This window comes from Chionomys nivalis, chromosome 22 (assembly GCF_950005125.1).
Source record: "Chionomys nivalis chromosome 22, mChiNiv1.1, whole genome shotgun sequence".
Taxonomy (NCBI): domain Eukaryota; kingdom Metazoa; phylum Chordata; class Mammalia; order Rodentia; family Cricetidae; genus Chionomys; species Chionomys nivalis.
The window spans coordinates 20,547,430-20,565,703 of record NC_080107.1 but is presented as its reverse complement, the minus strand read 5'-3'; the positions used below and the strand labels follow the sequence as shown (position 1 = coordinate 20,565,703).

The following is an 18,274-nucleotide window of genomic DNA, read 5'->3' as shown; positions in this document are numbered from 1 at the left end:
TTGCCTAGTTCCCAAAGTTGAAAAGATTATATGACACAGGAAATGGATAGCTCTATTGGGCTTAGCATTTTCCCCGAGACCTAACTATTCTTAGAAAGTCTGAATCCTTTATTTGGGGCTATTGGTTTGCATCATACTGGGGTCATCTTCTTGAACAAAAGAACTGGAAACTGACTTTGATATGAGAAATTTGCATTTTTGCTGCTCAGATTGGAGACTCTGATAAGGAGATAGTTGTGTGTGTGTGTGCGTGTGTGTTGTACACATGTGGAGACCAGAGGTAGACTTTTGTGTCTTTGTCAGTCATTCTCCATCATATTTTTTATTTTAATTTTGTGTGACAGGATCTCTCCTTTAACCTGCAGCTCACCAGTTTGGCTAGCCTGGCTGGCTAGGGACCTCTAGAGAACATCCCATCTCCAGCTCCCCAACACTGGATCACAGGTGCACACTGCAGCCGTCTCCATAGTGAACTAATTAGAATGATTATCTTATGAGCACTCTATGATTTGGGGAAATGAGTGAAGATTTACTATTATACATTCAGCTGGTTAAAGGACAGGGGGCATGCAGGGAAAGGAGGTGGGTCACGGCTGAGAAACTGGAGTAGAAACCCTCATGTTGTCAGAGATCTGCTTCTACTGAGTGGCACATTTGGATGCTACTTTCTCAGCCTCAGAATTAAAGGTAGAGGCTCTTCTCACCAAAAACATTCCGAGGTCCTAGATAACAATGGATTTGCATTTCCATTGCAGGATAATTGTGAAACACAAAGCAAAGAGGTACTGCTTACATTTTGTTCATTTTTAAAATAAGTAAGTACTGATAAAATAAGACTATACTTACATATACCGAACATTATCTTTTTCTGTCAGGAATTGGAAATGACTTCCATTTCCTTCTTTTTGTCTGTCTTTTTTTCTTCCTTGCACACAGCTGTCTTATCTTTGCAGGAAGAAGCTATATGCTGTGTACTAACAGTTCAGAAAATCCCCTTAAGCATTTTATAGCTGCCATTTTCTTTTTACCTTGCAATGTTTCACTGCCAGTTGGAGAGCAATGGAGGGGCTGGAGCCTCCACCATGTTGAAGCATTTGCGCCAGGCTCTACTAAGTGTCTTGATAGAATAAATTCTCAAGAAGCGCTAGGCTGAGTAAAAGGAAATGGTAGTTTCACTTGATTGTCCCTGAGGACAGTCAACTATTATAAATCATGAACGGTATTAGTGGCAGGGCATTTCTGAATACATGGTTTTTCTTCAACACATGGAGAGTTTGCGTAGAGCCCGTGAAATACAGAGAAGAAGCATTTGCATGAGCCAGCTGACTTGGCCCTTTTTCCTGGAGCATCATTTTCACCTGAAGGAATGATTGACAGCTAAACCTGAGTTAATCCACTATGAATATCTGACAGACAAGTTCTTAAAAATGAACAAAGCAATACTGTCATTTCCAAGAAAGTAAATGCTGGCATTTGCTGTCAGTAGCAAAATTCAAGGAAACTAGAATATTTGAATTGAAGCAGAATTGCTCATTTGCTCCCTGAGTGATTGACAATACCCCCCAACATTTTCTGGTGCTTCAAGACACGCGTGATGAGGTTGGTGGTGATATTAACAAGCAAGCCTTTTGATATCATGGGTTCTGGAGGATGCGCAAACTCAGTGAACTCATGGCTTCCAAATGACCAAACTCTCACATTGCAAACTCACGGGTGGTGGGAGTCACCCATGTGCAGTCAGACCAACGAACTGCAATGCAGCAGTACAGGAGGGGTTTGTTGATACTACTTCAGATTCTACATTGGGCACTGTAACCTAGTCTAATCTGGGAGCAGACAAGTGGACACAGCCATGGGACATAGCTATCAGGTGAGATTCTCCTTTGACAAATACATTTCCCTGTGGGTTTGACTTTCATTGAGGAATTCTATCAAAAACATTGCCATAGATTAAAAGGAAAATTGGATGTGGTAATCCAGTTTAATCCAATTAAACCAGCTGCTTTAGAAATTTGCAAAAAAAAAAAGTAGACTATTATCACTCTGTTTAATAATAAGACTTGCTGATTTTTGTTTTGTTTTGAAAATGTAGTTATTGTTCTTTAAAACATGTTATAATAATATGCATTATTTCTTACTGTAAGTATTAAACCAACAAATCAATGCTTATTTGTTCTATTATATTCTGATAAAGTAACTATTAATATATATAGCCCACATAAACTGAAGCTCTCTTGGAGGTATATCATCACCATCATCATCATCATCACCATCATCATCATCATTTTAGTCAGAATCTCTCTCTGTAGGTCAGTTTGACCTTTCACTTGGGATCCTCTTACAATAAACTGGGTTAGCAGCTTACAATACCAAACATGGGTGAGGCATTATCTTTTTACTATTGCTGTTTATGTGTGGTGCTTGTATTATGTATGTACATGAGTGAGGTCAGAGGACAATTTTCAGGAGTCTATTCTCTCCTACCACGGGATCCAGGGTTTGAGCTTGGGTCATCAGGTTCCCATGGCAAATACATTTGGCTGTTGAGCTATCCTCATTGCCCAAGAGGTGTTCAGGGAGTAAAGGAGTAAAGGAGTCCTGGGATTTGAAAGTTTGGAGACCACTAGAAGGAAATAACTAGAGACGAGGTACTGAATTAATGAGGGAAAGGAAATTGATGCTTATTTTGAATGTCTGTTGTTCTGAGCTCATTCAATCTCTTGATTACTCTAGTATCAATATCCTCCCCGTATATGGATAAAGAGACTGAATGCAAAGGCTGTTGCGCGTTGCAGAACCCTTTCAGGCTATTTTCCTCTTACCTTTCATTGTCTTCTTACTTAATAACATTTTATTCTATATTAGAAGATTGGGTTTGATTAAGAAACGTACGTGTTCATCTTGTGCACACATGTGGGATGCTAGCTGGACAGAGGAACTTAGAGAGCTCGAGATATAAGGGAAAGGAAAACGGTGTTGCAGGTTTTTTTTTTTTAAAGTACTTTTGGTTTACAATTTGAATTTTCCTAGGAATAAATAAAGAAGCAACTTTAGCGAGCAAGATATAGAGAGTCTAGCCAGGCGGTGGTGGCGCACGCCTTTAATCCCAGCACTTGGGAGGCAGAGGCAGGCGGATCTCTGTGAGTTCAAGACCAGCCTGGTCTACAAGAGCTAGTTCCAGGACAGGCTCCAAAACCACAGAGAAACCCTGTCTCGAAAAAAAAAAAAGATATATAGAGTCTTTCAGGAGAGCAAATGCACAGTCTTCTTTCAGGTACCTACTAGCTACACCCTGTGCAGTGGTCTGGTCTCCTCTGATCATGGTCTATGATTACTAAGGGCACCTGGTATTTATTGAGAATTAGCAAGGTCAAGCCAATGCTTCCATTCATGATCTGACCTAATCCTTTCAACCACTCTGTGTAATTAGAACTATGACTCTTGATTTACTGAAAAAGAAACCTGATTTGACAGGAGAAATGATCCAGCTAAGGCCTTGTCAGGAATGATTCTATGAGCCAAGACTATACGGAGCTGACTCTGGAACCCGTATTGTCTTCCAAGGTGCCTGTCCACTAAAGAATTCCAGTTCCTTGTGGAATGGGTCCAGATCCCCGGTACCCGGGTATTTCGACACTTAGCATACTGTTCGAGGCTCTGTATTTTTTTTTAAATGAACGCAAGACTACTTGAATGTAAGCCAAGCATGGTTTCTCACACCAATTATCTCAGTACTTGGGCTAAGGTGTAATGGTTGTTTTAGCTTCAAGGCCAGTCGAGCTCCACGGCAAGTTCAGAGCCAGCCTTGGCTACAGCATGAGACCCTGACTCAAACAAAGCAAAACAAAACAAAAATAATGTTGAAATAAAATGTATGCATAAAACTAAATAAAAATTCAAACTACTTTGATGTTTCTAGAAGCTTCTTTAAAGATTTGGTTTCATTGCTAGTTCAAAGTGTTGCATACCAATTTAACTGAATAGTCTAACTTTGTTAATTTCAATTGTCTCTTTGAAAACATTCTATACTCATTGTTTCCCTATTGTACGTCAAATTGCTACATCTTATCTGGCCCAAGACAGGCAGACTGAAACAGAAGTAGGTGGTACTGATGGAACTGCCCTCCATTAGGCTGGACTGAAACTTGTTGCAGGAAGATATGTGATACATACAAGCTTCAGGCGGGTACAGAGCTCTTTGTCTACCAGAGAAAAAGCCAGAAGCAGAGGGGATGCTGTCATATCAGACAAAATGTTTTCAGTAACATATGTATTAATTTACATCCACAGATGGATCGAGTAACTGATAACAGTGGCCACGCCTCACTACTTATTACCTGACAATTTTAATGTGCATTTGAGTCATTATCTCTCTTCCTAGACATCTGCACTTCTTGTGTTACAGGCATTGCTAGAAGCCACCTAGTGTCCATCTATCCAGGAACAGAAGAACCCCCCACTTTTAGGGCAGGAATGGGTTCTTTGTTATGTAAATAGATGTAGGATTTTTGGGTAAAATTTCTGGCCAACCCTCTTAAATTGGGAAAACAAAATTCAGCATTCATTTATCACGAAGGGGAGAAATGTTTGAAAGCAGGAACAGAGGGCCCTTTCTTGCCTTGTAATGAAACTGACGGCATATTCAATGGTGAACCTGAATCTTTCCTCCAAAGTTCATTGACATGGCAAGGGTCATGTCACCACATCATGTCCTCCCTCATCACGTCAGTTAAAAATTGTGCGGGCGGGCCTCGATAAACAGCGATCATAGCTAACACAGTAAGGCAGGAGAAGGTAAACAGAGGAGTGGGCATTGAAGAAGACATTGTCCCTCACAGATGATGTGACTGTGCTTAGAATATCAGAAGATGTCTGCAAAAGCAGAAAAGAATTAATGAGAGAAAATCTGTAAAGGTTTCAGGAAAAACATGAATATCCAAAATATGTAAGTTACTATTAAAAACTGGGATTTTTACAAACCTCAAACAACAGATAATATAAAGAAAGACAGGAGAAAGTGAGAGGTTTTTTTGTTTGGTTTTGCATTGGAAACAGTGAAGTGGGCCTCAGAAACATTCAACAAGAATCAAAGAAGCAGAGATCCATGTCATGTGATATGACCAGAAGGCTCAAGAGGTTTAAGAGGTCCACTTTATCCTAACCGATCTATGGTTTCATTACAGTCTCTTTCAAAACTTCAGCATATATTTTTGGAGACATTGATAAACTGATTCTAAAATCTACGTGGAAATGCAAAGAATTCAGGAACATCAAGAGAAGGTCCATGCTGGAGGACCCCCGTTCCTGATTTCTCTTCTGACAAAGCTGCTGTAAGCAAGACTGAGGTGTGTGTGTTGTTCTGTGACCCAAAGTCAAGGGATCAGTGAAAGAGAAATGAAGGTCTATATTCAGACCCCTACAACCAACTGATCCCTCACAAAGACGCCAAGCTAATCCAGTGTGGAAAATCTTGCTTCACAAATAGTTCTGGAATAACCAATCTTAAAGTTTCTACAAGAAAATACAGAAGAAATTTTACCGCCTCAGTGTAGGCCAAAGTTTCTCAGAACAAAAAAATATGAACTGCAAAATTAAAAATTGATATGCTGATAATCAAAACTAAAAAAAAAGACATTGTTAGAAAAATAAAATTCAAGCTACAATCTGTTAAGAATATCTGAGGAACATATTGGACAAAGAACTTGTATCCAAAATACACAGAGGGGAGGCCGGGCGGTGGTGGCACACGCCTTTAATCCCAGCACTTGGGAGGCAGAGGCAGGTGAATCTCTGTGAGTTCGAGACCAGCCTGGTCTACAAGAGCTAGTTCCAGGACAGGCTGCAAAACCACAGAGAAACCCTGTCTCGAAAATATATATATATATATATATATATATATATATATATATATATATACACACACACACACACACACACACACACACACACAGAGGGGGCAGGAGAGGGGCTGGAGAGATGGTTCAGTGGTTAAGAGCACTGACTGCTCTTCCAGAGGTCCTGAATTCAATTTCCAGCAGCCACATGATGCCTCACTACCAACCATAATGAGATCTGATGCACTTATTATTAAGAGTACTTATTGCTCTTGCAGAGGACCCAGGTTCAGTTACCAGCATCCACATAGTGAGTGGCTCAGAACCATCTGTAACTCCAGTTCCAGGGGTTCTGACTCCCCCTTCTGGATGCTGAGGGCACTGCACACACATAATGCACAGACACACAAACCACTCATACGCATAAGATAAAAATGAAAAAAAAAACCATAGAAAACAATGTTAATAAGATAACCAAAAAATTTAAAATAGTTAAAAGATTTGAGAAGGTATTTCCCAAAATGTGACATTAGGGCAAATAACACATGAGAAGTTGTTCAACATCATTCATCAATAAACACAAATTACAGCAACAGCTAGAAAGCTTGCAAACTCATCAGAATGCCTAATTAAAAGGACTGATTTTTTAGTGAAAACTTAGTCATTCTAATGCTGCTAACTCCATCATTCACTAACGATGGTGTGGATGCACATCACATGGAAAGCTTGCAAACCTGTTCTTAGAAATAAAAGGCAGTACATCTACTTTGCAAAGAATCTGGTAGTTTCTTGAAAAATTGAAATCATTATACAGTTCACCACATTTATTTTACCTATGCATTTAAAATAAACAAAAAAGTCCACTTTTGTAAAGACTTATATGCAAGTGATCATGCCAACAATTTCCACAATGTTCCAATAGGACACGCTAACTATTTTTATAGTTGGAGACAACCTAACTATCCATCAATGGATGACTGAGTAAAGAAACTGTAGCAGAGGCATAAAGGGCTGTGTGTTAAAGAGGAGCAGACTGCTGATATGTACAACCATGTCATAAAGACATGTAAAAGCATTTTGCTGAACAGAAGCCAGACACCAGGAGCAGGTTAGCCAGCCCCAGGCTGTGAGCATGGGAGAGCTGGCCCCCCTACTTTTCCATCATGTAATGGCATGGCTGGGAGAGCGATGCCCCCCTTGCCCCCCACTCAACACCTGCCGCAGGCAGGAGAGTTGGCCCCTGGGACACGAGAGTGGGAGAGCTGGCCGGTTCCCTCACCAGGTGCAGCACTTGGGAGAGCGGGCCCTGCACCTTGCCTGGGCAGCACAGTAGAGCTGCCCCCTGCCAACGGGGTCAGCTCTACTGTGAGCTGGCTCTGAGGGTGTGAGAATGAGAAATCTTGCCTCACTTCCTTCGTCTGCCATGTGGTATCCAAGGTGAGGGAAAGATCCCTCCTCTAACTTACCCCTCGCCACCTGTGGCAGATGGGAGAGCTGACCCTGAGGTAAAGAGAGCGAGGGAGCTGGCCCTGTTCCTAGCAGCCGTAGCACTTGGGAGAGTGGCCCCTGCACCTTGCCTGGCACCACAATAGAGCTGGCCCTGGTGGTGTAGGTATGGGTGAGTGGGTCCTAAGGAGCCGGAGCAGGAGAACCAGCCCTGCCCTTCACTCCTTGCTGCAAGGCTGACCCTACCCAGGGGCAGGGCTGGAGAACTCACCCTGGTAGTGAGGATTGGGAAGAGCTGGTGGGTTGACCAACTCAGCTACATCCTAGACCTAGAACCAGGGCTAGGGGTTGGCCAACATCCACTCCCTCTATGATCTGCTGGAGCATGTGAAGGGGCTGGTCCTGCAGACCCAAAGCTGCAGGATCTCCACGACAGAGGGCAACGATAGGATATCCAAGAGGAGTCCCAGTGAGTGTCCAGTATTGTTAGTGTAGCAGAAGCCAGGCCTAGAACCAGGCCAGTGACTCATTGTAAAGAACACTTGACTGCAAGCAAAGTAAATATGGGCTAAAAGGTATATTGTGTGACTCACTGCGTAACAACACTACAGCGTCCAAGAAGATCTATCCATTTATTTATTTATTCTTGTTCTTCTTTTCTCTTAAATTTTACTTCATTTTATTTTGTGGGGGAGATTGCGGGGGGGGCAGAGGGTGGAGTCAAGGGGACAGGTAGATGGGTGGGATAGAGATACACAGTGTAAAAGCCACGAAGAGTCAATCAATAAAAGGTTTAAGGAAGAAAGAAAGAAAGAAAGAAAGAAAGAAAGAAAGAAAGAAAGAAAGAAGGCAGACAGGAAGCGCGCATACTACACCCTCTTACATCTATTTGAGAACCAAGAACAGGCAAAAACAGCCTAAATAATAGAAATCAAAAGGTGGTTGCTTCTGAGGAAGCAGAACTGACTTTAATAGGCCATGAAGAATCCTTCTGAGGGGAAGGCGAGTCTGGGGTGTAGATTATTTGGGTGCACTCATTTACCAAGCTCATCAAACAGTGTTTTTGCTGTGTGCTTTTTTTAGAGCGTTCCAATTAGACCTTTATTGATCTGCCTGCTTTCCTCCTTTCCTACTTTCTAGAATAAAGATATGATCAGTGTCCCAGCAGCCTTCTTGGACCATGAAGACAAAACCCAAGTACCAACAATGGCAGACAGACAGAAGGAAACCCTTGGATCCCTGGGTGTGGAGCTACTGAACCAGCCCTGAGCTGCCCCTTCTCTAGGTATGCTGAGCCAGTCCTGAACAGGCCTTCTCCAGCTCCTTTATGTGGAGGAGAGAGAACAAATTCTCTTTTTAAGTCAATATCTCTGTTGTTTGCAACCAAACGCAGTTCCTAAAAATAAATAGAATCGGTAAGAGTAAAATTGTTTGGGGTTGTGTTAGATTAGTCTCCTCCTCCTCCTCTTTCTCCTTCTTCAAGACAGGCTTTTTCTGTATGGCCCTGACTGTCCTGGAACTTGCTCTGCAAAACCAGCTAAACTAGCTGTTATTGAACTCAGAGATCCACCTGTCTCTGCTGGGACTAAAGGTTTGTGCCACCACTGCCCAACTTGTGAGAACTGTACTAAACTTCTAAACTGAAATACCATCACTTCCTTCTTATAGATTCTGCTCCCTTTGATGTATTAAAATATTAAATGCTACCATACATTTGGGAAATTGGTGTGTGTGTGTGTGTGTGTGTGTGTGCACGTGTGTGTGTGAGAGAGGGGGGATTGTAGTATGAGGCTAATATTTTGAATCAAACCAGATCTTACAAATCCTCGTTTTATCATGTGGTCTTGGGTAAATGGCTGACATCTCCAAGTTCCTTGTCACTTCCTCTGGGTACAGAACTCACAAGACCAGCTTTTACCTTCCATCATTATGAAGCTGGAGGAAGGCCATGTATATGAAGTGTTCAGCATAGAGGTTGGCATGGAGCAAATGGTAGCTCTTTCTCAGTGGAAGAATTTTAAATAACTTGATTTTGGACATGGCATTGACCATATGAGTAAGCCATCTCAAAGCCATTTGCCCTTGACTATCATTGGTATAGCACGTGATTTTAATGACTGATTTAGCATTTTGTAATAGAGTCACTGCCTCATTTCCTACTGAGTTTAATTGCAGTGAAGGCTGCTTCCCTCAGAGGTGAGAGAAAGCCACATTTCCCAAAGTGCGTCAGACAAAACTGCAAAAATTGTTATTTTGATGGAAAGACTCAGAGAGCACGTGGGTTTGTATGAAAGAACCCTAGGAAGTGGTGGTGACGGAGGACTGAAGATCTCTGAGAGACTGGTATGTGTTGTCTGTGTAGCCAACAGGGAAAGACAATGTCTCCTTGCCCACAGACAGGAAACCCAGTTGGCTGCATCCTGACCTGCAAACCTGGCAGCTGATGCAGGTCTGTGGGCTAGAACGTTGAAGCTATGATGACCCCACCTTGGCTGGAAACTACATAGACCACAGAGAATTGCTGAGATTCCAACCTGAGAAAGAAATGCCAGGGCGTTAATGAGCTCCTGGCACGGCAGCTCGGGCGTGTGGATTACATCTGTAGAAACCAGTGCCCAGGGATGCCAAGGAGTTCACTTACCTGCAAGGGTTGGTGATTTCCTCTGGTGTTGTTTTCATAAAAGGAGAAACGGGCTTTTCCACAAAGGATCCAAAGCCCAGTCTAAAGTTGCTGGTTAATTTAGACATCTCTTTGGCAAGCCGGGAGCCCAGCTCTTTGATTGTGTTGAGGTCATCATCCATGGAGGCCGAGAGGTCCATGAGGTAATACAGATCGACTGGGTAATCTTCCGTTTGGCGAACCTGCACTTGCACGGTCTGCTCACCGCCTATAATGGCCCACGAGAAACAAATCCATAAACACAACAGTCATTTGTAACTGACCAATCCTGAGCTAACCCGCTATTGTATTTCAGAGCGACCTTAGTAAGGTGCGCGCCATCTCATGAACTGCGCAGTAGCGTCTCTTAATGAACACCGTCCATGGAAATCTCCCAGCGGTGAGTTTGGAGGGACTGAAGGAGGTGGATGTAGGGATATTTTATATCTCCTTGGGAGAAGGAGCAGCCATTTAGATGAAAGATAAGCCATGTCTTTGTATGTGAGGCTTTAGAAAAGGTGAACTGAATAAAGGGGAGATTAAATCTACATTTCAGCCCTTGAAGAAATGTACAGTTAATGTGGGAGACATTTGAGCAATTCAAACAGTCACCCCTAGAGAAGCTGTCTGCAGTGACACATTCAAAGTGCCATAAAGAGACGCGTGATTCCCGTGCCCTTCAGAAGGGGAAACGAGAGGCACCGCAACCAAGGATGCGTCTGGGTGGCAGAGGTGTTGGTGGACTGTCAGCGACAAAGCTAGGCAATGGAGCACTCCGTACCTGGCCTCAGTGTAAGAACCACGCTCTGAGGAGAAATCTGAACAATGTGAGAACTGTTTCTCTGTCGGCCCACGCTCAGCGGCTTATTTTGAAGTATTTCTACTTGGGAGACAGGGTTTTCGATGAAGGGCGGTTGACATCCTTTGGCCAAAAGGTTTGTAGGTGTGTCGCACCTCTCGCCAGCTCCGGATGGGTGGGTAAAATTCTAAAAATGGAAAAAATCACCAGGAGGAAAAGGAAACAAATCTGCATCACTCTGTAGCAGGCCAGACATTAATTCTCTGATGTGCTTTGTGAGATAAGTGTTTGCTAAGTACCACCTATCCCCACACAGCTTGGTGGTGACTGTCAGGTGGAGTCTGTGATAACTGGAGAAGTTGGCCAGTAAAACTTTGAACAAAATTGGAGCCTCTTTTTAGTTATACTCAGTCAAATATTAAAGTCAAATCTTAAAAGTTTTTTTTTTTTTTTAATTCAAAGTTCATGTCTTAAAGTTTCTCCCATGATCTGAGTGGATCTTTAAAATGGCTGAGCTCCTAAAGTTGACATTCTCCTGTGAATTTACTTGTTCAAGATGAATGGTTGTTTTTCTGGACTCCTAAGACTGTCATGCTTTGTAAATCTGTCGCCAAACCCAGAGAGACATTTCCTGTCGATTCCTAAGGGCAGGGCACCTGACATCTCCCTGTCTGGCACTCAGTTGGTTCTGTTTGCTGATGTGTCCCCATCAATTACAGCATCTCTTCATGGAAGGTGACCTCTCAGGGACTTTAAGCTCAGCATCTTCAAGACTTCTAGTTCAAGGTCTCTTAGAGCTCTCTCTCAGGTTTGGAGGTTAAAAGAGAATATGGTTTTAAATCTGCACTCTGTCTGGAATTCCAGAAAGTCCCACTCCTTCAGGTCCATCCAGAGAGAAAGAAGGCTGTGACATGTAGGGCCTAGCAGAGATGTGGCTGCTCTGATCTTGCAGCACCCAGAGCGGGGAGATGGAGCCAAGACAAGAACAGAGCAGGTGCTACTGACAGGCAAAGTTGTTCCTGAGCCGAAGTGACCATAGGCAGATTGAAATGAGGCCCTTGGATTCGTGTGAGTGTGTGTGTGTGGTGTGTTGAGAAAGAGGCGGGGGGGCTCATGGAAACCAGTTTGGAGTCTACTACGAACCAAACTAATGCTTACATCTTTTCCTTGCCCCTTAGGATTCTAAGTCACGCCTTTTATTTTCCCCAACTAGGGGTTACATTCTTCTAAAACTGATGTTTGAAAATACAGCTGTTCCCTGCTTACCAATCAGACCTATACAGATATACAGATTTGTGGCTCTAGCCTGGGTATGGCAAACTCTGCAACTTCCCATGATGTTACAAAGGCAAACAGCGGCTGGACGAGACCTCAGAATCCTTCCTACCACAGTGGAATGGCTACCAGTTGTGTTCAGCCTTTGCGGAAAGAACAGAGGTGGCATGAACTGTATTAGCAGTCTGTGTACACCTTAAGCTTTGTTCCTTCTTTGCTCTAATGGTCACAGCTGTCTGCCACAGCTGATGCACTAAGGACTGCGTCGATTATTGGAGAGGCCTCTGAATAAGTTTCTGACCTTGAAACTTGCTGATCCCTTGGCCAGCTACAAGGAAAACTCTCAGAAGCACCTTAGGAAGCACTTACTAATGGAAAGATGAATTTAAATATAAGTTTTGGTGGGTTTGAGAGATAGCTCAACAGCTAAGAATGCTTATTGCTCTTCCAGGGGACCCAATTGCGATTCCCAGCACCTACATCAGGAAACCTACAACTGCCTATAACTAACTGTAGTGCTAGGTGATCTAATCCCCACTTCCGGCCTCCATGAGCACATGAACTCAAAAGAGCACAGTTGCCTTGAATTTTGTCTGTGGACTAAGCAGTCGAGGCAGTGGAGGGAGAGTGAGCTGGTTTATGCTCTCCTGCCTGTGAGGCAACACTCCACACACACAGTGAATGTGGAATTTGGGTCCTAACAGCTACAGCCCAGTTCTGAGCCAAGCATCTACATTCCTTCCCCTTTGAGCTTGCTACTGGGTTCTTGCTGTCGGCATTTATAAGCGTTGATTGGTATTTAGATTCTTTCCAGTGGGTGGGACTTAAAATCCTGAAAGCCAAGGGCTCTTTTTCTTAGTGTGAATCCTTCCCACGTTGCTCTCTGCATTAAGACACAGGCTGTGACTTGGTCTGTCTTGTTTGTAGCCCTCCTGGCCTGCACATACATGGTTTCACTCTGACCAGACAAGAACTGTTTCTTCCACGCTTTGCAATGGCTGCGCGAGAGACACTCAGTTCATGTGTGATTTGTGAAAGAATTGCCCCATGCATGAAAGAATTACCCCATGCATGAAAGAATTGCCCCATGCATGAATTATGGTTTTTCCCTTCTTGAAGTGCCTAGCAGAGACTCACAAGGGATCTCAGGTCCCAGGTGGAACAGAACCACACTGTATCAACGTTAAATGCCTGCTTCACTTTGAACAATATCATCTCCATGGCTACCAGTTATCCAGACAGAATGTTACACCTATAAACAGCTAGAAAACCTTTAAAGTAAGAGAAGCAGAGGGCTGGCACCCGTTTAGTCTCAGCACTGGGGAGGCAGAAGCAGACAGATCCTGGTCTACAAAGTGAGCTCCAGATGAGCTATGCAGTGAGACCCTATCTCAAAAATAAAAATTAAAAAGCATATTTAATTAACTAATTAATTAGGAGAAGTTGCTAGATTTAATAAAAGATGTTTAGTTAAGTTTTTAAAAAAATAACTTGACATCCATTCCTTGAGTAAATTGTTTTCAAAGTACACATGAATATAATTTTGATCCTCTGACACTCAGGTTCCTCTCTTGATCTGATTTAATCACGTGACCCTGCAGAGAGAACCGCTTTCACTGAGGACTTTAACTGATGTGTAAACAGTGTTCAAACGGGGTGATAGCCAGTGACTTACCTCCTGGGAGCACCAGGCACAGTGAGGTCCTGTGAGCAAGCAGTCTGAGCAGGTCTCTGCACCGCCCCAGGCACAACCACCTAAGGGCAAAGCCAGCAAGATGTGGGAGTTAAAGCCGGTTCATTCATTCTGCTTATGGGCCTCACACTTCTTACTTGAGCAAAGCTATATTAGAAGATTAATGTTCTGAAGGTTACTAACTCATGTCTGAGTTTATAGTTTATACCCATCAGATTGGGAATATATACAGCATGTGAACAGGAATTAGCTCTCTTTTGTCTCAAACCACAGCAGTGTCTAACTGCTCAGCTGTACTAAATCATCTGACTTATTCTCCTATTCAGCACCTGCCGTGTAATTTCAAAAACTTATCTGTACCCATTAAAAAGGTTTATCTTATAAATTCGGCATTTCTGTTTCTAAAATCCTTCTCCACTCTCAATATTATGACTCCCAAGTGGATGGCCTTGTCGTACAACAGAACAGAAAAGCTTCCCAAGTGGTGATCCCAACGACATGCAGAAGTCCCATTGTGTAGGAAGGCTGTCTAATTCTCCTCATTAAAATGCCCATGCAACCTTTGTATTTATTTGCCCAGCACCTAGAACGTTTGCTGGAGGAAATTCCCGAGTCTGCCCATAGTTTGTTAAAGTGTCTCTGTGCCAAGAGAGCCATCAGACAGATCAGATGAAAAATGACGGCGGGTCTGCCTTCTGGAGCAAATGACAGTTTGTCGAGCGTACAGCGAAGACGAGAGTGATAAACGGGAGAGCTCTCTTACCTTGGACGAGTTCATTCCTTCCTAGAAGTAGCAGGAACAGGCAGAGCAGCTCAATCCCCATTCGGTTCAGTTTTCACTGTGCAGACAGATTAAAAATGAATTACCTCCAGGGTTACAAGACCAGAGCTGGAGGCCGTGAAAGTCTTTCTTGCAGTGTAAAAAAAAAAAAAAAAAAATGTCAAACTACTTACGCTGCTTTGAAAAGTAACTCGATCTGTAAACCCAAAAGCTTTCATTAAGACTGATATGAAAACAGAAGCTACCTGGACAGGCTAAGAAGAAAAGCTGTGTTTAAAAGCAACTTCAACACGGTTACTTCCTTGTTTGCCATATAAGGAAAGCAGGTGTACAATCACCGGGAAGGTGGGGAGATTCATGCAGGAGACATTTTTGTGTGTGTCAGTTCTGTTAGTCTCCCTGCGTCCTGGGGAAAGTTGGTAGGCTTTCGTAAAATGGTGGTCAACGGGCCGTCCAAAGACCAATTGAAATGCCTGGTTTTTAATAACAATTTTCAATGCAGTAAGGATGTGAAATAAAATGCCAGGATTTAAGCTAAATGTAAGGAAGCTTAAAAAAAAGAAGCCTACTGAAAATACCTGAGATTTTTGTTTTTCATGTTAGAGCCTCTGTAGAGAATTGAAATAAGCTCTGAAAAATATAAACATTATTTTACAGTCAAATTAGAAGTTAGATCAAGGAGAACAAAACACAGTTTTCTTATTTTTCTAATTATATGAGATATTTTTTTCACAAGCATAGAATTCCTATTTTAAATCCTTATTTTAAAAAGTGTTTTGAAAACACAGGGTAATAAGATCAACTTGGCCAAAATAAAGAGAATCTCAACACAACAGACGCAAAGAGAAATAGCAGGTAAGATCCTGAACCCCTATTTCTGAAGCAGTCTTCAGGGTGGGAACCACACAGAGCCTTTGGTGGGCACAAGGAAGGTCCTATGCTTGTCTTCAAGTACCAAGATTGCAAAACAAACAAAACATAACCAAAAAGCAACATTAAAAAAGAAAAGGTTTGTGGCTTCTAGTCCCTGACTTGGCACATAGGAACTGATTTATTTGTTAAGTGAAAGTGTGATACCTCAAAATGTGCACAGTCTGTGGGTAATTCTGTGAGCTTTGTATTCCTTGGGAGCGGGGATTCAGGATGTTTTTGGAGGAGACGGTGTTTGAGGATTGGATGGAATATAAAAGGAAGAAACGTTTATGGCCCAAGACACTGAGTGGCAGTGCCCTTGCCTGAGAGGCGAGAGAGGGGCAATGGCAGCTTTTATGTGGAGGGTGAGCATCAAGAGCACGGCATGTTTGAGATTCCAGAAGACACCATGAATGCAACTGGACATCAAATCCCGAGACTTGGGGCAATATCAAAGTACAACGTACCAGTACCATACTGTAGAACTGGATATCCCAGCGTGGCAGCAGCTTTGGGGCTGGAGTTATTCAAATCAGGGGTCTGAATGAGCTCTCCAAGGAAGTGACCATGGATGAGGAGGAGCCCTGAGAGCTGAGGCCTGGCCCTAACATTATCTAGCAGGCAGAGGCGCAGTATAGAATAAAGGAAGCTGCTATCCAATGTCCACACCATCTGCCAAGGGGGAACTGTCTTTGTCAGAACACAATTCTCTGAGTGTCTCTCATTTCCACACCTCTTGCAGGCAGAGGCAATGGCTGCCTTTGGTCTGGACTCCAAGAATGTTTATAAAGTGAGCAGCCTTTGAAGAGAGGCACAGAGTCTCTCTAACGTCAATGGAAAATTGCTGACGACTCTGAAAGTTCCAGGCAGTGTCTCTGTCCAGATTAAAAGTTAGGTGTGCATACACCTTGCAAAGTTAGCAAGAGAGAGAGCAGGCACACTTGCTGGCTGCCCATCATGAAAGGCTCCAGTTCTTTAACTCGGGCTTTCTGTCCTGGAGACGGCCTTTACTCCATCTGTAGGCATCGCGTTCCTGTGGGTCGTCTTTTGAGAACTGGGATTGGGAGATGGATGAGATAAAGCGCTGACGGTCAGGTCACTGTTGTTGCTGTGAACGATAACATTCTTTATCTCTGTCACAGGCATCCTGTTCTAAGTCAGTACCCTGAATCCATGACAAGTGATTGTGTTAGCTTGTCGGTACATTTACACCATTCATGCGCGCGCACACACAGAGATGTAAATAAACAAGAAATTTAGAACACACAGAATGTCAGAAAATGTAGGCATTCAACAAACAAACAAAAACCCACCCTATGACCCAGAAGTTCCACTACTGGGCACATAGCCAAAGAAATTGAGGTCCATACATTGAAAGAGACACCTGAGCTGGTGTGCTTAGAAATGTCACCTTTATTCTGTCCTGTACAGCAAGTTGAATAGAATGGAAACTTTTGTCCAAGGAAAAAGGTTGGATGTGGAAAGGCAAACATGAATACACATGCTCATAGATAAATGGAAAGTAAATAGCTGGGCTCAAGGAAGTAACAAATAGAAGAACGGAAGAGGGAGGGGGAGGAATGGAGAGATGATGGTTGATGGGTATCAGTATGCAGTTTCTGAGTAGGAGTAACATCTAATGTTCTAAAACGCAGTCGGTCAACTTTGGTCAACAGCAATTTATTGAATATTTAAAAATAGCTATCAGAGAGGATTTTGAACATTCCCCAAAGAAATGATACATTTCTGGGGTAACGATATGCCAGTGACCTGATCATGTTGTATACATTCATTGAAAGCCCACATTTCACCCTAAGAATGTATTCAATTATTATGTCAATTAAAAATAAAAGTGTGTATCTTAAGAGAATGCATTTGACACAATGTAAGTGCTCAGAAAACACCTTCTGGCTGTTTCAAATGAAAGCAATATCATGGGCACAGAAAATCATGGTTCAATCATGTTTCAGGTATAGCCCCAAATTCCACAAGCTGTGTTTTTTCTCTCGGAGGTTCATCTTTCAGCTCTCTAACCTGGATTTTTGCTGTAGGAGGCTTTCTGTTTTCTCCCAGGGTTTTGTATATGAGAGTTGAAAACTGAATATAGGCTTCTGGGCAAAAAAAAAAAAAAAATCCAAGTAATCTATAATTTGTTTTCCTCTCTTTTCAGGTTTCTCACGCTTGCCTGGAAACATACCTTCAAAAGACAGTCTCCCAGGACGTGAGCCCAGACACAAAGGAACCTGTCTAAGGTCAGATAGCTTAGAGTGACAGCACGCTGAAACCCCAGAGGCTTTCAGCCCTTCCTGGTTTGTGACAATCTCCTCAAATCACACCTTTTTCTTCAGACAGAACATGTAACTTTCCAGCACTGCTTTGGGAGAAAAGATCTCTTGCATCCGTAAGGATGCCCCTGTGTGACTGAGAGAGCATAGAGATGCCTGCATCCAGAAACATCCCAGGCCCCAGAACTGTCTGCTCACCACACTTCTCAGATTGCTTGCGTCAGTGGCCGTGGGTGAGCTGGCATCACGGGTGTCTCACACTTTCCCAGATACTCTCTCCCCACCTTTGCTGGGATTCTAGCGGCCACCAAATGCCTCTTCTTCCTGCAGGGCAGCGGGCCTACTCTGTTGTGGTCAAGAGAACTCTAGTGACTGCTCTTGCAAATGGGATATGAGTGGGAGATGGTGCGTATTATTTCATGACCTGCCAACTGGATGGAGGCAGTGAGGTCCTGAGAGAATTGAGAAAACCCAGTTTGACTTGTGAAATTGAGTACCTTAAATTGAACTGGACTTTTAATGTAATATTTCATATAAACACTTCCATCCCAGTCAAGAAAATTACAGTCACTTAGGGACATTTATTTTTG

General features: G+C 42.9%; 1 protein-coding gene across 2 annotated transcripts in view; it reads right to left on the bottom strand.

Moving 5' to 3' along the window:
• Itgb6 (integrin subunit beta 6) overlaps nucleotides 1-18,274 on the bottom strand; it is a 119,950-nt gene that overhangs the window by 63,587 nt on the left and 38,089 nt on the right. The window contains exons 1-5 of one of the 2 annotated variants that reach the window (XM_057755174.1): nucleotides 14,661-14,737; nucleotides 14,470-14,545; nucleotides 13,689-13,768; nucleotides 10,721-10,925; nucleotides 9,922-10,168 (exon numbers count right to left, since the gene is read on the bottom strand). In XM_057755174.1, coding sequence (XP_057611157.1) covers nucleotides 9,922-10,168; nucleotides 10,721-10,925; nucleotides 13,689-13,768; nucleotides 14,470-14,530 — 593 coding nt within the window. In that variant the 5' untranslated portion in view covers nucleotides 14,531-14,545; nucleotides 14,661-14,737. Of the gene's footprint in view, nucleotides 1-9,921; nucleotides 10,169-10,720; nucleotides 10,926-13,688; nucleotides 13,769-14,469; nucleotides 14,546-14,660; nucleotides 14,738-18,274 lie in introns of those variants that run through there. The other variant, XM_057755175.1, reaches the window with a different exon arrangement.